Raw genomic sequence first — 21,941 nt, forward strand, 5'->3', positions numbered from 1 at the left:
TAAAAATGTAATTGATTTAGTAAAAAGAAAAGGTATCTATCCATATGATTATGCTGATTCACCTGAAAAACTAGATGAACCTGTTCCACTATCTAGAGACAAGTTTAAGAATAGATTAACAGGAGAAGATATAAGTGACGAGGATTATAACCATCATCTATTAATCTGTAAGATATTCAATTTAAAAACTTTAAGAGAATATACTCAATTCTACAACAAAACAGATGTACTTCAATTAACAGACATTATTGAAAACTTCAGAGATACAGCTCTTAATACATATAAATTAGATCCTGCATGGTATTTCACAAGTCCAGGCTTCTTCTGGGATGCAATGTTAAAGATGACACAACAAAAATTAGAATTGTTAACTGATTATGATAAACTGCTCTTTATAGAAAAAGGTATAAGAGGTGGAATTTCTCAATGTTCAAATAGATATGCAGTAGCTAATAATAAGTATCTAGAAAATTATAATCCTAAAGAGAAAAGTTCTTACATAATGTACATGGATGCAAATAACGAATATGGATGGGCTATGAATCATCATATGCCTTATGGAGAATTCGAATGGAAAAAGGTTATTAATGGTGTAAATGATAAATACTGGATAAATAAAATATTAGAGACAGACGATGAGTCTAATACTGGATATATACTAGAAGTCGATTTAGAGTATCCAAAAGAACTTCATAATAAACATTCAGATTTACCATTAGCTCCTGAAAATTATATAAACAACAAGAAACTTCCAAAATTATTAACAACACTTTACGATAAAGAAAACTATATATTGCATTATCAAAATTTAAAATTCTATGTGTCACAAGGTCTCAAAATTAAAAAGATACATCAAATATTAGAATTTAAACAATCAGGCTGGTTAAAGAAATATATAGAATTAAATACAGAACTTAGATCGCATGCAAGGAATGATTTTGAAAAAGACTTCTATAAACTAGCGAATAATGCAGTATTTGGAAAGACTATGGAAAACATAAGAAAGAGAGTAGATATAAGACTAGCACATAATGTAGAATTAGCAGAGAAACTAATAGCTAAACCTACTTTTAAAGATAGAACTATATTTTCCGAAGATCTAGCTGCTATTCATATGTATAAGACAAAAATTACTTTTAACAAGCCTATCTATGTTGGGATGTCTGTTCTGGATATATCTAAAATTTGTCTATATGATTTCTATTACAATGTGTTGAAGAATTAATATGGAGATAAAGTCAAACTATTAATGAGTGACACAGACTCGGTTATAGCACATATAGAAACAGAAGATGTATATGAGGATATGAAAGCTATGTATGAGCATCTAGATACATCTGATTACAAAGATAATAACAAATATGGGATAAAACAAGTTAACAAGAAAGTATTAGGAAAATTCAAAGATGAACTGAAAGGCGAAATCATAGGAAAAGTCGTAGGTCTCAAATCAAAGATGTATTCAATACAAGCACCTCAAACAGACCTCGAAGATAAAGACTTTAAAAGTAAATTTGATAAAGATAAATGTTGTAAAAAGGCAAAAGGAATAAAATCGAATATTGTTAAATCAGAAATAACTTTCAGAGATTACGAAGATTGTGTCTTAAAAGATTATGAATTATATAAAATGCAAATTACTATTAGGAGTAAAAGACATAATGTATATTCAGTAGAAGAAAACAAACTAGCATTAAGCTCTTACGATGATAAAAGATACATATTAGAAGATGGGATACATACTCTAGCTTGGGGCCATTATTCGATAGATTTAAGGAAAGAAGATTTACTAACAAAGCTAAAAGAACTAATGGATAGCTATATCAAAGGGAGACAAGAAAAAGAAAAGCGAAGAATTGAAAGTTTAAGAAATGTTTAGATATAAGTTTTAGATGTAAGTTTAGGTGTAAAATTCTTTTATGGTTATATATCATAAAAGTAGATTGAAGATGTATGGGGGGAAGATGTAATTTTCGATGTGATTCTATGCTGGAGGATTTCATATATAAAAAAGCCTGGTTTGAGAAAGTGGCCCCAGATTGGTTTTATGAATACTACTTACCTCAACCACTCTAATCACCTTACTTGGCACCTGCAGCGTTCTTTATATTCCCCAAGTTGATATCCACCACGGAAGGTCACCAATCCATAGAAAATTTGAATTTAAAAGAATCGCTACAAGAGCTGTAGGCTATTCTAAACCGTGCGTTCCAGCAATAGAATACACGCAAGGAACAATGCATTCTATTCTGGGAACTGAAAGACATAAATCTGAATACTTTCCATTAACCAGGAATACCATTATATTTTGAAAGATCAGTTTCCTGCTGAACAGACTATATTTAACTCGTCGTTACACGCACCCACGGCAAATTGCCGCAGTTTTACAAAAACACCTGTGCTTTCCTTATTCTGAGACAATAGGGGTGAGGGGCCGAGTTATCCCCTACCCACTCTACCTCCACCTGACCCTGACCGGTTTTGCCAGTCATGCCCATGGTTCGGGAGTGGAAGGTTGTGTCTTGATCACAGTGAGCAAATTGCTAACGGCACCTGTAACCACGTAGAGAATGTTGTGAGCAGGCTGCTAACGAGCGTGTTCTAGTGTTAAGTGTTGTATTTTAAGAGCCGTTTGCTCAAACAGTCTTTAATTTGAAGAGTAGAACAACAGTTTGCACTAAAACATTCTGCAAATTTCAAGAGGAAATTATGCTTTGGAAACAAGAGACTTTACACAAAATTTAACAAGATAAAATATAAAAACTATCTCCTTTTCTGTATAAAGTTTATAATTATAAAATTGAAAACAATTAGTTAAAATTCCATAAGTCTTTACTTTAATGCCTGCAACCATAAGTGCTTGAAAAATTTATTTATAATTGTTATGATTGTATGTTTTCTGTTATGAAAATAGATAGTTAAGAAATGGAGCAAGAGAAAATTAGAGCGATGCTTGACAATCCGTCTAGAGAACTTGGAGATCCGGGATCGGAGTATATTGATGTTGAGGATGAATATTTGATATCTAGTTACAAGGATCTAAACAGTGATTCTGAGGAAAGTATCGAAGAGAATCCAACGGAAAAAAACAGATATCGATGTAGAAGGTTCCAATGATTTAGCACTCGCTGATCCTGGTCTTAGTAATGTACCGACACCTATTGATTTATTTCTAAAAAATAATTTTGATACAACTAATAATAAACAAAACCAACGAGTGCTTATAAACCCAGTGTATAAAGGAAGGAATAAACCTAATCCTACCACTTGGTCAAACACTCCTCAACCAAAACCTAGACGGACAAGAAAACAAAATCTTGTTACACAGCTTCCCGGGCCTAAAAGGCAAGCAAAACATGCTGAAAAGAGGGGCGTCATGTAGGGGGGGGGGATTTATGTAGATTTGAGTTTGAGATTTATGTAGATTTTATAAATAGAATAGTAGTAAAACATTGATAAACGGGAAATTTTACTTATATCAAGGGGTCTTGCCCCCAAGCAAAATCTGAAATCACGCTCTTGGCTAAGAGTGAAACTGAATGCTGGAATTTTTCCCTGAAATAATAATTGGAAAACTAGTCCAGTACACAAATATAAAAATAAGACAAGTCCAAGAAAACTATGTTCGAGTACGAGATGCAAGAGAAACTGATGTATGTGAAATGAAAGATCTAACTGGGTTGTTTTATTTGGCAGGAGTGTGTATTTCTGCAACAATAAACGTATTGGACTTGTGGAAACGAAACGGTCTAATTGTGGAAATTTTCAGACTTACCATGGGACTAAATCGCTTTGGATTTTTGTTGCAAAATTTACGATTTGATGACGTAGCTAGTGAGGACAGACAACAGCGGAAACAAGCAGATAGACTTTACTGTTTCAGAGAATGTTTTGAAGATTTCTCTCTTCGATGTAGGGAAAACTATCGCCACAGCGCATTTGTGACGTTAGATGAAAAGTTGCCTAACTTTCGTGGAAAGTGTAGCTTCCGTATATACATGCCGAAGAAATCTGGAAAGTTTGGTATCGAAGTTTAGGTACCCACAGACTCAAAAACCTACTACACATCTAATTGGAGGTTTTTATTTCGAACCAACACGTAGGCCCCTTTTTGTGAGTAATTCTACCAAAGATGTAGTCAATAGAATGGTCTCACACATAGAAAATACTGGGCGAAACGTAACGTGTGACAATTCCTTCATATCGATTGAACTTGCTCAAGATCTTCTAAAGAAATAGCTGACGTTGGTTGGTATGATTAGAAAAAACAAAAGTGAAATACTAGTAAAACTCATAACGGAAGATAAAGAAAACAAGCTGCCAATAAATAGTTCAATGTTTGTATTCACTTTGAAAGGAACACTAGTGTCATACAGAGCTGCAAAGAACAAGTATGTTGTATTACTTTCGACGTTGCACGAGGACGATAAGATTGATGAAACTACATGTGATGCAAGCAAACTATCAATCATTACCTTCTACAACAATAACAAATGTAGATGTCAGTGACGCCATACAAAAAGAGCATAGCGTATCAAGAGTGTCAAATTGCTGGCCACTAACCATGTTTTTCTTTCAATTGAATCCTGGTGGAATAAATTCCTTTATTATTTGAAAAGCCAACAACATGGAATATAATGAATTAAAGAAGCCTGCAAGCGAATACTTCTTGGAACCACTTGGCCGACAGCTTATTTTGGATCATGCGCAAAGAAGAATAGCTGCAAACTATCCAATCGCAAGGTCAATAAAGGACCGGCTAGTTGAAATATTACAACTTCAGCTAATTAGACAAGAACTTCAAGCAGTACCTGATCAGCGGGGTCACTATAGAGTTTGCGGTATCTGCCCTCGTAGAAATAAGAGGAAAACTACCGTTTTATGCATCAACTGCAACACTCTGATATGCAAGGAACACACAAGACCATCAAGCACAAACTGCACCGAGCGTAGCCAAGGACCAGCTGCCAATGATGAGGACGAAGCTGACATGTAAATATACGTTCTAATTTTCACTGGATTTGTTTCATAACATCACTGTTCTAGTACATCAATGATGTTTTGTACATTTTTTGTATTTGTAATAATAAAATGTGTATCAATATAACTGAGAAGATTTCTTATAGCCCAAATAGTTAATGCGGTAACTTGCTCACAGTGCGTGTTCTGGCGTTAGTTTGTAAATCAAAGAGTGCAGCAATATGCTAAGGCGGCGTGTTCTCATTCAGTAATAAAAAATCCAAAAACTGTGAAAACATAAATATTTTGTTAAAATCTTTAGCTTAATCTTTTTTAGGCACTGAAAGTGTCTATGATAAACTTGAGAAACCAACATTTCATAAAATAAAATTTTCACTCTCAATAAAAATGTACAAATACTGAAATTAACTATCAAAACTTGCATGAGCAAATTGCGGTCATGGCGTGTCCACATGTTACAATTCGGGGGCGTGTTCTGACGAGTTAAAAATAAAAATTGAGAGTAGGGAAGAGATTGAAACATGAAAGTATTAGAAAATGGTCCATTACCTGGTATCTAGAATCTGAAGTGGAAAATTCCATTTTCCATCTTATGCTCTCTGCCATTTGCGGAATCTTAGAAAACTGGACTTCAGAGGAAATGAATTAATTAATTTCATGCAATTTAACAACTTATACAATAGTTATCGAGGGAATTATTTAGGCAGCTTCAAGGTCAAACTGCTATCAGAACTTTGTAAGTTTGTATTAAACCTTACAAGTAAACTTTGGACAGGCGGAATCTGGAAGTCACTAGGAAATAGTAAAATAAAATTTAATTTCTGAACATTTTTTTAGTTCATCATTGCATTTTACAGTTCCAAATGAACTATTTGCATGCGCCGACAAAAGAAAAAGTTTGACATATAGGTCGAGAATGTGGCGCCAGTACTTATCACTTCATACACGTTCCATTTGTCATAAAAATACATTTTCGTTGAGTACCTTCATCAATCATATTTCGTACGAGGACGGAAGGAATTATGATCTTGTCGGAATAAACCACAGTGCGTTTATTCTTTATGCGCTAAAGGTGTTACGAATGTTTCAATCGTAAACGGCGCACACATTTGGTCAATTTTGAAGTAGTCCTATTATTTCCTATATGCCTAGCGCCTTCGATAATTCATTGCCTAATGCAACAATAGCTACGACTTGTATCACGCAATGCGGTTCGTATCATGATTTGTACAATACTGTGAGAAAAATGGTCTTAACCAATGAGTCTACGTATATCATGCTTATGACACAATTGGATCTTCGTTAATATTATCATTTACGTATTTCGCCGACTTTATAAATAAGTTTCTTCTACACTATTCTCTCTTTGTAAATAGAGAGAGATTTCCATCTTTTAAAGTGAATATTGTGGTATTTTTCTTTGTTTCAATAACACTGCTTAAGTTTTACGTAACTTTATAAAGAGTTACGTCTACATATATAAATCACATTAAGTTGATAAATGCTAATATCAAGCTTCCTTTATTTTTCTTTCAATAAAAATACTTAAATGTTAACTTTATAAAACGTTGCGTCCAGTAGTGGTATTCTACTTTTTATCAACAACGGTTTTTTCTCTCTCTCTCTCTCTCTCTCTATATATATATATATATATATATATATATATATATATATATATATATATATAGAGAGAGAGAGAGAGAGAGAGAGAGAGAAATAAATAAATAAAGAAAGAAAGAGTGATAGATATAATTCACTTACGAAAAACCATAGAAGATAGAGTATAGGAAAGCAAATATTTTACTGAATACTACAAGTGACAAGTAGAGACGTACACAACGTCCGAATACAAGGTGGTGTGACGAAATTAGGTAGCACTGCGATTATCTTAGAAAGAACTTATACAAGATAGATACTTGTTAGAGAATTTAAAAAGATCTTCATTCAGGAATGGATCAACAATTAATGATAACGATAATGAGATAGATAGATAGATAGATAGATAGATAGATAGATAGATAGATAGATAGATAGATAGATAGATAGATAGATAGATAGATAGATAGATAGATAGATAGATAGATGTGTTTTAAATATAAATAACCCTTACCACTACATTCATTTGATACTAGTTCTCATTCTTGATATCTGAGCATTTCAGATTAAGGAATTAGTGCTTATTCCTTCTTCTGAAAGATCATATGTTTAATCCTGTAGTTGCAAAAATATCTAAAAGCAAAGATAGTTAAATTAAAATTTACTGCTCCTTCTTATAACTGGGCAAAATGTACTGTATATCTGGGTACAACAAACGGTTCTGAGAACTGGAAATATTCTAACAACCGGTTCTACGGAACCGGTGCGAACGAGCTGTACAGCACCACTGGCTACATTTAGAAATCGTACCAACTTTGATATTTACAACACAAAATATGCATCAGAACTCTGTTATTCAATCACAAGATGAATAAACTTAAATAGGAAATAGAAGATTATTGTCACGTGATCTGATCAGCCGATGAGAATGAGGCTGTGATTAGACTGGGGCAGGAAAAGAAAATATGCGTATGTGTCTGAATATATATATGTGTGTGTATTTGGACCCCACGGAAAGGTTCGCCACAAGCGTAAATTTCTGACTTTCGTTTTTTTATTATTTATTGTCGTTGTTATACATTTCTACTGTTACTATTAATACCATTTTCTATCGTTGCTATATATTTTATATATTGCTACTATTATCACTGTTTATTTTGCTGTTATATATTTGTTATTCTACCTAGATTATGCATTTAGTATTTATCTCTTCTTTTAGGTTTTTATTTTTCTTTTACAACAATTTTCATTGGTTACATTTTGATATTAAATGTTTGTTTCTAAATCAAAGTCGTGTTGATCGTGTAGCATACAAATAAACTCGTTGTTGAAGTCCTTATTAATTCTCAATCAATCGATAATTTATTCTACTGTAATTCTGTATACTTTTCTTGTAGTATTTTCGCTTTTGTCAGTCCCACAAGAAATTCTCAAATATAATATTCTATCAGTAACAAAAAAATCATTGTGCACAGAAACTTGAGTTCTCAAACACAGCGTTTCTGAAATATTCGTTGTTTCACTGATAGCTAATTTTGATATGAATGGTAAAGTTGATTTAAACTTCCAGAATTTTCATTTGTTGTGGTTGTTTTCATTAAAATAAAATCAATCAATTATCATTCTGAGATATGATATGTTGCTTGTATATCTAGTTACACGACATTTTAACCATTTTATTTCATATTTGTCCCGATAAAATGATATATATATTGAAATTTAAAATTCAGTTTGGTGTATTCTAAAGTATATAATTTGCTAACGTATAAAATGTTTGACCTACCTACCTGCCAGTGATCTCCTCTTCTTCATATGGTTCCAAAATCAATACGCTGTAGTGATTTTTGCAGAATAGTGCATGAAGTTGTACTTCTGAAGTATGTAATATAGGCTATTCAGGTCATTTTATTAATCTTATACATCAACCTTTCGGAATGTAAGTTAAAAAGCATATTTGAAATACATTTCTATCCCTACATGCAAACAGCCATTTAAGCCAAGGAGTCATTGAAAGTTTAGTTAATGCAATAAACTGGTATCAATACTCACTAATTGTTCAGAAACGTGAGATGATAATGTATTGATTCAATAGTAGTTCCATTTTAGCTAGAAGGTTTCATAGGGTACCAATTCTTTACTTTATTTTAATATCTATAACCAATAAACGGATAACATAAATATTAATTTATATTATTTATTTTCCAATACTCACGTTTCTCATCGATTTTCAAGTAATCTTGAAGAAAATAAACATAGAAAATAACTCTCTGTAAACCATACTAATAATAAACAGCAAGAAAAATCACGCCAAGAGATTGATAGTTTACAAAATTTAAAGACCGTTGTTCTATGTACATAGATGAGATATCAACATTCAATTGAAAGGTTGGTTAGTAAGATTAAGTGATATGTGAAATTAAACGTGTTTAGATTTTAAATATTATAAGTGTTAAGAACTATAGATGAACCAGTTAATGCTCATTAAATTGTATCCTACTTTTTGTTGACATACAGTCTGTTAAGTAAAAGCGTGGTCTAGTTAATTAAGAAAAACATGTATTTGTCAGCAAATGAAACCACATACATATATCAGATTTGCACAAGAGGAAAAATGCACGTCAAATTAATAACGCGTCCAGAGACCTGGAGAGTCGATAATGGCTTGGCATCTTCGAGACATGCTCGCAATCAAGTTCTCCTCATTTTCTCGTGTAAGATACCTCCAAATACGGCGAATTTGCGTTGATACATTTTTAAATGAAAATCCGTTTGCCTTGAAGCTTCAGGTGTATGTATGACCAGAAATTTTCAATCGGATTAGCGTCAGGCAACTGTGAGTGCCAATCCAGTAACTGCATACCTGTCTCTCCTTTCCAGTCGCTGCAGAGTTTGCTGCAATGCTTAAGACCATTGTCCTCCTGCAGTATCCAAACGTCATTCTTGTCAATGACTCAACGTTTGGCAGTCGGTAGTAAACACCTATGATAGGTTTGTAACACCTTCCGTGCATTCAAAGAAAGGGTAAACACGTAAAACGTGCCGAAACCCAATTTTGAGAAACACCCCCAAATATTCACCTTTATGGGATGTTTCAGTGTCTATTGGACCAACCTGTTGCCGGCAGTTACCAGGCCTGATGTCTGCATACATAAACCCACACAGAAGATTTGTTAGTGAAAATTATGTTGTCCTGTCCAAGTAGTCGTTTGCCCAGTCGTTTCGTGACGTGCTTTTCAATTAATAAGGGTTTCTTCACTGTAGCACGATATTTAATGTTGTGAGCCCGGAGATGTATTCTAATAGTTACACACGGCACATTGTAGACCTTTTGCTTTAATTTTGCTTTCGCTTGACCCAATGTTAAGGCTGGTGTTCGCGAAAACAGCTTAATAATTATTTTTGCCACTTCTGGAGTCACTTTCCATTTTGACCCATGTTCTTGAAATTCATCCACATTCTGCAACACTTTATAGCGATTCACCCACTTTTACACAAAAATTTGGACTTCTTTATATATTTCACCACTTTGTGGTGATTATTTTATGCTCTCTGGGGTGGCTACAGAGAAATACAGCCTCTAAGCCCAACGCGTAAGCTGGACTCATTAATGCTGTTGTCTTTCTCAGTCACACATTCAGAATCAACTAGTGCTTTTTGGACACTGCACTCATGACATAGGTTTCCTCTATTGGGTAGTGAAAGAACTGCTGGCATATCTCTTACCGGCTGTACTTAATGCCGCCCACACTCTTACTTAACAAACTGTACATTACTCGCAAATCATTAATTACATGACTTAAGAGTGCAATGCTACAGGGCTACTAGAAAAATACAATAAATTAGTTCACTTTGGGAATTTTCCAAAAACAAACACTTACTACATTCTTCATCAGGTGGTCCTTCCGTCGCATTATGCTATTGGAGAAAGGAAATAATAAAATATAATAGAATAACATTTCATTTTACAATCAGTAAGAAATTCCATTCATTAAGGTACTTTCCTAAGTGCAAGGAGATGGTTGTGGTATTGAGAACTTTCTGATTTTCATAATCTTCATTACTACTAATACATTTATATCGCATCCTTACATGGCTTAGGTATATTATAAATCATTATATTGCTTTTAAATGTATCTACAATAGGAGTAAGAAGTATTAATTTTTCATTTTATTGCAGAATGCTAAAATTGAAACGTGTTACAAAACAAGTGGTCATTCATTTGTGTATAATTTAAACCTTTAAATATCACACATATGAACATATGTTTAAAAAAAATAACTTACGTCTCCTTCTCGTAGATTTTTTGTGTGATTCTGAAAAAAAATTCGAAACTGAAATGAAATGTCATGAATATGTGACTAAAATAGCGTTCTACCTCAGCTTAAAGTTTAATATTAAAAATTAAATACTTAATAATGTCTATAGTCTCACTAGTTTGTGTTAAGAATTACTAATAATTTGCAGACTCTATCATACGTGAAAGGTGAGATCATAAGTTCCAACATTCAATATAATAATCAACAAAATATAGCTATCATTTGTGTGAAGGTAAAATAATAATTCTTGAAATTAGATTATGAAAATTGTTTCACCAATTACATATTAAATCATGACTCATGTTTTCACTGAATATCGAAGGTTTGATTTGAAAATTTCGCGTCTAGCACTTATTTAAATGCCCTTGTTTTGTACATAACTTAAAACAAAAATTTGTAAGAATATTAGATAACAATTACCAACAGACTGAAAACGAAGTGGGAGACGAAATTCGAATTTGAATATTATAATTGAAATTTTATACCAATAATTAAAACATGGATTTTGATATTTACTTGTATAGTTTAAGTTGTTATACCCAAACGTGTGATAATGCTGTAAAGTACTTTTATAAGGTACATTGGAAACTGATAAAGTATGACGATACTTGATATACTTACAAAGCTAGTAACATCAGATACATTGAAACAAAATATTCCACTATTTAATGGAGCTTGTTGCAGTCAAACGTAGAAAGTTGATCACAACAATAACCCTGCAGAATGTTTGTTTACTCTTCGGTACATGCTAGATGGATAATCAAAGAACTGAGTCTCATTAAGTATTTAACACGAACGACAACCGACAGCAACCCATAATAAGTTACATAGGGGCTGTTATTTAAGAAACGAGGTAGACTCGTGCTTCGGCGTTTTGGAATAAACATACAACCCGAGTCTAGGTCGGGCTTAGGATCCAATGTGTTAAAATTTCGCGTGTAGTATTTATTAAATGTCCTTATTTTGTACATAACTTAGCACAAAAATTCGTAAGTACATTAGGTAAAAAATGCCAACAGAGGGAATACGAATTGCGAAAGGAAATATGAATTTGAATATCGTAATTGACATTTTTATACCAATAATGGAAAAATGAATTTTACTATTTACTTGTATAGTTTAGATTGTTATACACAAATGTGTTATAGTGCTGATATTACTTTTATAAGGTACATCGGAAACTCATAAAATATAATGATACTTGATATACTTATAAAGCTAGTAAAATCAGATACAGTACTAGGCTCATATATAACACTAGTCAACAAAATTTTGGCACAGAAATGAAAATACCTGATTCTTATAGAACATGTCACGTAGAATTCGAATCTGCAATCAGTGTTTCTCCATCGCCCTAAGTTTCCCCGTGACAGAATGATTTTTGGAAAATTTCACCTCAAATTTCCTTTTTTTTTTTTACCATTTTCAGACCTGTAGCTCCGATACTCTTAGGTACACAAACATTCAAATTATATTGTGTGTTGCCTTGGTTTACACTTAGTAAGCCCTCTAAGTTTCATAAGAATCCCATTATTCTTTCTAGGGAAATAAACATATTTATATAAAATTATTCTATGTGTACTGTTCATTTTACCATATTCATTAGTGCAGTAAAATCACACATAACTTCCACGAAAATTACAATATAAGTACGATTTATAGCTCATTGGACTTCCAATAAAACATATTTTTGAATGATGTGTACACCATGTCGCCATTTTGTATGAGGGAATTTCTAGAGGGATTTTGTTGGAAATTCCCTCCAAAAAGTATTGTATAAGAATTTTTTGCCTCAACTTTCTATTTGTATATAGTGATACAGAAACAGGAACTGCACTAAAACATTGTTTTATGTCTACTTAATAAATAATGTTAATTTCATGTGAATCATTTTATTCTGTCTAGGGATATAAACTAATGTGTCTATTTATAGGTAATAAAGAACATATAATGCAAGACTTAACCAAACGTTGACGTATTATTGTCAACGTCGGCACATAGATGGATACTCAAATACAAGCACAAATACACGCATGCTTTCTGTGGAAAATAAGTCACTTTTTAATATCTTTATCAGGCAACAATGCATACAGAATTGATGATTCACGTAGCTTCATGACTATTAGTAGCGTTGAGTGACGGTCCAAGCTGGACGTGTTTTAGATGTGGCCGCGTTTAAGTTGAAGTGTTTGTGCATTGGAGTTCCAATAGATTGTGTTGTGTGGTGATGCACTAAATTTGAGTACGTTTGTGCTGCTTCATGATTTATGTAGTGTTGATTCGTGTGTGCATGTGTGTGTGATACCTTACAGGATACAAGATGCCGAGGAAGTGTGTAAAACACCCGGACAATTTCTGTTATGTATGTGGGAGCTGACATTTAAATCGCAATGTCGATGTTTTATTCTACTTGTGAGGAAGTGTTATCAGTTAAATTTTGGTTGCTGTGTAGGAGACCAAGATAAGAATTGCGAGTCCTCACTACATTTGTTGTACTTGCGTTAAACGTCTGACTGGGTGGGCAAATGGTGAATGAAACATGAAATTCGCAGTACCCATGATCTGGAGGGAACCTAAAGATTATTCTTTCGACTGCTTCTTTTGTATGGCACAGATAAAAGGAATAACCAGTAAATCTAAGCACACAGTACAATACCCTAATTTGCCATGAGCAATTAGGCCAGTTCCACACAGTGCAGAATTACCTGTACTAGTACCTCCAGCTCATCTTACGGTAAATGAGGATTACGTACTTGAGGCCACTACTGAAGTTCCAAATGAAGAAGATGATCCTACTTATTTAGGAAACACATCTACATTGGATCACCATCTGATAGCTCAGGGAGAGCTAAATGACCTTGTATAGGATTCAAAACTCTCCCAGATACAGGCAGAACTTGTTGCTTCTAGACTTAAAGGCTTTAATCTGCTCCATCGTGACACTGAAGTATGTATTTTTGGAAACCGTCATACAAAGTTTCAAAACTACTATCCTCAAGAAAATGATTTAGTGTATTGTAATAATGTCTGTGCTGTGATTGATACACTCGGACATGCACATATAAGTACAGAGTGGAGATTGTTTATTGACTCTTTCAAAACTAGCTTGAAGGCTGCCCTTTTGCACAATGGCAACAAATTTCCTTCACTTGCCTTTGGCTTATGCAACTAATATAAAGGAAACCTATGGAAACATCAAAATAGTGTTAGAAAGAATTCAGTAGCGAAATACAAGTAGACCGTTTGCTGTGATTTAAAAGTTATTTCTTTGTTAATGGGTTTGCAGCTCGGTTATACGAAATATTATTGGTTCCTCTGCGAATGGGACAGCAGGAACAAAGCTGAACATTTCATCACGAAGGAATGGTCAAAGCGTGTATTAACTTCTGGATAGAAGAATGTTGTTTATTCCTCACTGGTGAGCCCTGATATCACAATTCTACCTCTTCTTCGGTGGCCTTGCGTAGTGTAGTCGTTAACGCTCTCGCCTTCGGTGTGAGCGGTCTCGGATTCGATTCGCGGTGGGGTCACTCGTTCGAAAAAGTGTAACACGCTTTTTCAGGTCAGCCGCTCTAAATGAGGTCTTCTTGGATTTTCCTCATTCACACCAGGCAAAGGCCTGGATGGTACCCAACTTATAGGTCCCAGGCCGCTTCCTTCCTTTCCCAATACTTCCCTTTCCCCAGATTGTGTGCTCGCCGAGGGACGTCATCCCTCAAATCGTGAAGGGGTAAATGGCCTTAGATGCCGAAAGCCCAGAAATCTAAATCTTAAATCCTCTACCTCCTCTTCACATAAAGTTGTGGCTCTTCAAAAACTTTGGTAAGGCAATGTTCAAAAGTAATGCAGAATTTTGTTCCCTCAATGAAAAAATTCCTCGGGTTAGTGACGCTAAAATCAAGGAAAGGACTTTTGTAGGCCCCCAAATAAGAGTTTTGATTCATGAACAAAAATTTGAGGATCTCTTAACTCCGGTTGAGAAAGCATCTTGATGTTCATTTAAATGTTTAACAGAGAATTTTTTAGGAAACCAGAAAACCCCAAATTACCGTGAAATTTTGAGTGATTTCCTGCAATCATTCATAGAAATGGGTTGCAACACGTCCTTTAAAGTTCACTTTCTAGACTCCCACCTGGATTTCTTCCCTGAAAACCTTGGTGCTGTTAGTGATGAGCATGGAAAACGTTTACATCAGGACATTTCCTCCATGGGAAAGAGATACTAGGGACAGTGGAGTTCACAAATGCTAGCTGATTACTGTTAGACACTCAAAAGAGATGTTCCAGAAGCCAAATACAGAAGAAAGTCGACAACTAAAACATCTTAGTTAAGGTAAGTAAGCGTTCATTAAGAAGATACCACTCACTTCTTGTGTATTATTTATTAAGTACACATAACATTACGTTTTAGTGCAGTTCCTGTTTCTGTATCACTATATACAAATAACAAGTTAAGACAAAAAATCTCATAAACTACTTTTTGGGGGTAATTTCCAACAAAATCCCTCTAGAAATCCCTCATACAAAAAATGGTGACACGGTGTATACATCTGTGAAAATATGTGTTATTTCAAATTCAATGACATATAAACCGTGCTTGTATTGTAATTTTAGTGGAAGTTATATGTGATTTTATCTGCACTAATTAATACAGTAAAATGAACAGTGCATATAGCATATTTTTATATAAATATGTTTATTTCTCTAGAAAGAATAACGTGATTCTTATGAAACTTAGAGGGCTTACTAAGTATAACGCGAGCTAACACACAATATAGTTTGCGTGGCAATATACCTAAGGATACCAGAGCTACAGGTATTAAAATGGTTTAAAAAAGGGAAATTTGAGGGGAAATTTTCTGAAAATCCCTCTGTCACGGGGAAACTGAGAGTGATGGAGAAAAACTGATTGCAGATTCGAATTCTATGTGAAAAGTTCTATTAGAATCAGGTATTTTCTTCCGTGTGCCAGAGAAAAAGTATTTTTTTGTCGACTAGTGTAATAGCATGCAGCAAGCAGTTTTAAAAATATTGGCCATGGTACTTCAACTTAAATAATCATCATCATCGTTGATTTTCTCTGATAATTGGTAGGTCACTTAATGCAACTGAGAGGCTTCTTTCCTTCACGGTATTCCACGCAGCTCTTCGCCTTCATGCAAATTTTTCTCTTTTGATATTGTCCATTAACTCTCCTCTCCGTCGTTCACTGTATCTTTCCTAGCACCATACCCTCTAGCAAATCGCTTATCATGCAGTTCCTTCTTAGTCAATGTTCCTTCTTAAGTTCCTTCTCAAGAGTATCTATTGTTTTCTTCCTTACTATTTCTAAACACTGTCTCGTTCGTTTTCCACTCGATCCAGCTAATTCTCAACATTATTTTCCACACCTACATTTCAAAAGTTTCTAGTCGTTGTTCATCGTTTTTGTGTAATGTCTACTTTTCCAACCCATACAGTACAATATCTCACATGAAGCAATTTATGTCTTTTTCTCAACCCTTTAATCAAGGTCCCATAAAATAGTATTTTCTCCCTCTTAAAGGTTTCTTTTCTCACTCTTACACTTGCATTTATTTCATGTAGTCACTTTTATACTACGTAGGTATCGTAAACTAGTCACCTGTTACATTTTCTTCCCTTCTACATTTGACACCGGTCGCTACGTTCCAATCACCATGACTTTTCTGTCTAATATTTATTTTCACCCATATTCCTCACAGACATTTCCAAATTTTCTAGCATCTCATTGATTTTCACTTTAGATTTTCCAAGAAGCGCCATATAATCTGTGTACCATATACACCTAATCATCCTACCTCCAACTGAAATGCTGCCTGCTTTATATAGACAATTTATAAAAATCTGTTTTAGATAAATATTAAATATTGTTGGCAAGAGACAACATTTCTGTGAAACTCTCCATCCAATAGAATTCACATCTGTCATTTTCTCCCCTGTTCTAACACTTACTTGTTGGTTCATATAAAGTTTGTTATACGAATATGTCTTCTTATATGAGTCTTCGATTATCTATTCCAACCCAACCTTGTTTAGAACATCCAACAGCAATTCCCAATTCATACGGTCAAAAGCCTTTTCTTGATCAATAAATACCACACACACATCTTTCACTTTTCTTACAATCTTTTCACCAGTCAGTGTTAATAATCCAATTACATCTCATTTACCCTTACTTCTCCAGAGATTTCTCTCCTCATCTTTTTTCATTTGTCTCTCCATTCACCATCTGCTTAAAATTCAAAGCAAAATGTTTGCTGCCTGAGATATGAGAATAATAGTTCTATAATTACCACACCTCCAGTTCTTAATTTTTACGGCCATCCTAATGTCCAACTGTAACATACGAAGTTATATGTCCAACTGTTACATCCTTGAACGTCTGCTATTGTTTCCCAACTCTTTATGTTTTTTTTCTATATTCTCGCAAATTATATTGTAAAATTCTTCCCTATCTGTGTTTCCCTTCAGAGTTCGTTGTTCAAATTCCTGTACACCTTTCTGCCCTCTTCCGTATCAACATATTTCCATGTTTTCCTGTTTTTCATTTTCCGCAACATTTGTTCTGGACCCCAACGGTTTCTTAGCAGTTTTGTGCTCGCGGCAATCTACTACTTCTTCTGCTGCCTGCTCTTTGCAAAATTTAATATGTACCCACCGTTAGTTACGATCCGCACCTATTCGTTCTTCGTTAGTGTTTTCATTCAAATTTCTCAACGAAAATGTTTCTTACTTCGTAGATTCTCAACTGTTTAACACTACAGTACTCTCATGAAATTGTTGAAACATAAGTGCTCGAGCGGATTACGATTGTAGTCCATTTGATAAATATACATATCTTAGTGGTTATTCAATTGGTATTTTTTACATTATTTTTGTGGGTTTTCACAAGCAATAAAAACACATTTCAGTGCAAACATTTTGTTTTTTAATGCACAAAAAGAATTAGAAGCCAAAACTTTAGAATGTGTATGCAATTTACTATATTTTTGTAAACGTTCGTTTATTTTCTTGCTATTTGATTAAAAATTGAAATAAAAGAGGAAATTTGCATTAAAGTGTTAAAAACTCTTGTAAAAAATAAAAACAAGTTGTTAAATTGTTTGCAAGTTTAACTTTTACACTTGAAAATAAGGTCTAAAGTAAGCAAAATTTTGGGTGTTTTAGTCATAAGAGTCAGTACAAAGAGTGTGCTTGTGGTCAGAGCGGATCCACTTACTGCACCTGAAACACCTTTTTTGGGTACTCTTGTTTCTTTATCTTCCACAAAGAGGTTCGATAAGTTCCATAGCCACAGATTGCAGGTAGTCTCTACGGTTGATCATAGCATCATTGTTATTTGCTTTGAAAACAATGAGAGCGTTTACTACAGCAACGTTTAGCACGTGGAAGAAGAGAGTGAGTGGCCATCTTTGCGAATTCCTGGCTGTCACACTGGCGACACAATTTGTCCAATATGTCAACTCCAAATTTAGTGTTGTTGTTCTATGGAGTAATAATTATGCAGTGTAGGTATGATGTTATGACGCTGTATTCGCTTATTTCGTGGGTGCACTGGATCAATATACTATCTGGTAATTCTGCCCTTTCCAATGTAAAATTCTCCGTGAAACCTGACTTCCTGGAAAACACCGTCCCTTTCTTCATCTTCTATTTCTTCCAAATCGTCACTACCACTTTCTTCAGCGTCACTACTCGACAACATCGTCCTCTATTTCATCTTAGTTTTATATACTCAAAACACTTTCTTCGTCACTTTCAGTTTCTGTTAGCCAATGTCTTATTTGCTTTTGCTCTGACATTTTAAACTAACATATATATCACATATATTTGAGCGAATAATGTGAAATAATACGTTCAAAACGAGGACAGTTAAAACGTTAGCCAGAAAACCAGCTATCACGTCAGTACTCGCACGGATTACAATAGTAGTCCATGCGAAAATAACAATCCGTATAACATCAGTGCGTTGACTTTGGGTGCTATCAGTCGACTAGTGGTGTTCTAAAAGTGGGGGAGGAAGGTAGACGATCGCTCAAGGTCACAAGTGTTGCCAACCCTCAGATACCAGAAAACTGAAACCCACACTACAATAGTAATACGCGCGAGCAGTGTAGTGTTAATATTATATACCTTGTTACCTATTTTTTTGCCCATATTCTTCAGTTGAATATTCACTTCCGCCAGCACATGGTTACTATCAGAGAAAATGTAAGCCACCGGAAAGGTTTTCTCATTCTCCAAGCTCTTCCAGTAACTTTCCTGAAGCACAACATAGCGTATCTGATGTTTTCCGCCGTATAATGATGGTTTCCCTTTATATATCTTTCCTTTTGGTGGTGATTCAACAATGTGTTTCCAATTACTAATGCACTATATCTACAGAAATTAAAAAGGCCCTCTCCGCTTTCATTATTTCACATAAACGATATTCGCCTACGACACTACATTTGTGTTTTCCTCCTACAACTGTTCAAATGTCCATTACAATTATATATGTATTTCTCTTTTCTCTATCTATAATTTCCTCCATATTATCAGAAATTTCATCTACTTTTTAAATTGTAATTGTAGTCGTCTGTTCATATGTCTGTATCACTAGCAAATTGGTTTTGCTTTAAGTGTTAAAATCAGAAGTGTATAATAAACGCCTTCCTTTTCAATAACTTTTCTTTTAAGCATTTAACAAGAATTACTGCTGCACCATGGTGATCTCCTTTCCTTTACCTTAAGAAAACGTTCTATATTCTTCGCTGTTCCACACTCCATTACATTCCCATCTATGTTTGCAAACTAATAGTAACTCTAGATTATTTTGTTTCATTTCGTCTTTAAGATTTTCTCATTTCCCTCCATGTAACAAGTACAATTCATGTCTCTCTCCTACATATTTGGTTCTTCTATGTCTTTCTTTTCTTATCTACCCCACATTGTTACTTTATCGTCCAACAGTCGTTCTACAGCCATCTCACTCCCGGGTATTCAATTCTCTATATTTTACTTCCTGAGCTACATTTTGATCTGTGAAAGCACATTCTAAATAAGTTCTCTTTTGGCTTTCAGCAACTAGGAAAACACATAGTGGTGGTTTTCCGATGCCTTTCACCCTGCAGTGTATCAGCGGTTAAAGTCACTCACACAACGCCTGGAATTAACATGCACCTTGCCTTACCAATTGCTACCAATCAACTTTTCCTGAAAAATCACATTCGTTGTTGCTTGTATGCGAGTCTACAGTATAAAGACACCTCGTGATAGAGGATGCTGTTACACAAGTTGCAACCAATGAGATCCTACACATTTTTGATTGCTAATATGCTTGTTAATAGCGCATGAAACAAAATAAGTAGCATTCACCATTTCTTGAAGAAGGTTTGAATGTTTTGGACAACATTTGATTGGCCATTTCTTGTTGTGTTAGAATATCATATTCGAAATTTTCTGAAAAAAGGGAATTTTCTTAAAATAGCCTCTACATCTATTTTTGCAAAGCATTCACTAGTCACGCAGCAGCCGATTTTTGTCATTCCAAATGTTATATTACGCTAAATGATGCCCCATTATATCGAACATATGGCTCGATTACTATGATTGGGCAGCCCAGTGGAGGTGTTGAACTTCATCCCGATGTTCCTCAAACCACGCTGCAACAACGCCAGCTGTGTGAATGGGTGCATTATCATCCTGGAAGATGGCGTCATTGTCCGGGAACAACATCCGGATCATAGGATGCAAGTGGTCTCCTAAAATTGCGACATAATCGTTGACAGTGATTCGTCCGCTAAAGAAGACCACAGGACCCAATGAAAACCATGATATTGCGACCCACAGCATCATCGAGCCGCCGCCATGTTTCACAGTTGGGCGGAGACACTGCAGATCATAAGCTTCTTTGGGCTTTCTCTACACATAAACACGGCCCGTGGTTGGGAATAGGGTGAAGGATGACTCATCCGACCATATCACACGTTTCCAGTTCTCAACGGTCCAAGTTGCATAGTCGCGACACCATTTGCGGCGTACGAAAGCGTTATGGTCCCTGACGAGCGGTTTGGCCCGTGCAACATGACCCCGCAACTTCATGTCTTGTAATTCACGGCGGACTGTGGTTGTCGAAACAGGGTGGGGGAGGTGCTGATTGAGTTCCTCCGTCACTTGCTCCGCAGTGGCACGACGGTTCTGCGTGACAATGCGCTTTAATACCCGGCGTGACCTGTCACTCATGTTTTTCTTCCGCCCACTGTTCCGCTTCCTCGTGTGGTTTTCCCGTGTGTTGTGTAGGCCGTCATCACCTTGGACACTGTCCCACACGACACACCTAACACAGTAGCCACTGCCGTCACACTCACTCCACATAACCGCGCACCAACAATTTGGCCTCTTTGAAAATCTGAGAGATCTACCATTTTACACTACCTCCGTCTGCTGCAGTCACTGGACACTGCTGTTCCACTGCGCCTGACGTAGTATGGAGACCGACCTAACACACCACCACCAGCGGTCCGGCGCTGCGGGCGCCACGACACCATTGCCAACCCATACATCTGAGTGTTGCCTACTACAGGTGTTTCCATTTTTTTGATCACCATCTGTATAGTATATCGAACAAACACTTTCTCTTCATCCCCTACATGACATACCAAATAGCAGTGATAACTTTGTTTCAATGTTTGTGTTCAAGACCTATGATTTTCACAATGTAGAGCAAAAACATACACACGGAACAAATATAGTTTCCTGAAATTCAACAAATGCAACGAGATCTTTCCGTCGTTCCGAAAAGACAAATTTAGCAAATAAAGCACTGGAATCTTTTTGTAAGAGGCAAAGTCAAAAACTGAAACAGTTCGTTTTGAAAACAAAACACTCTCTTCGCCAATTCCCATTGCTTAGGTGACTAAAAAGTGCAAGACGATAATATTCATAATATGAGGCTTTCGATGGCAAAGTGGCATAACATAGTTTTGAGACATTGTATGATGTTGAAATTTTTATTACAAGCGATATAGAAAAAAAAACAGATAAAA

The 21,941-nt window shown here is 35.1% G+C and overlaps 1 protein-coding gene across 1 annotated transcript in view; it reads right to left on the minus strand.

Annotated features, from left to right (window-relative positions):
• Positions 1-21,941, minus strand: part of LOC145685405 (uncharacterized) — a 135,402-nt gene that overhangs the window by 106,389 nt on the left and 7,072 nt on the right. The window contains exons 3-4 of the mRNA XM_081757799.1: positions 10,861-10,890; positions 10,455-10,491 (exon numbers count right to left, since the gene is read on the minus strand). Of these exons, the coding sequence (XP_081613925.1) occupies positions 10,455-10,491; positions 10,861-10,890 (67 nt within the window). The remainder of the gene's footprint in view (positions 1-10,454; positions 10,492-10,860; positions 10,891-21,941) is intronic.

The sequence above is a fragment of the Thermobia domestica genome, chromosome 5, assembly GCF_964235325.1.
Source record: "Thermobia domestica chromosome 5, izTheDome1.hap1.1, whole genome shotgun sequence".
Lineage (NCBI taxonomy): Eukaryota > Metazoa > Arthropoda > Insecta > Zygentoma > Lepismatidae > Thermobia > Thermobia domestica.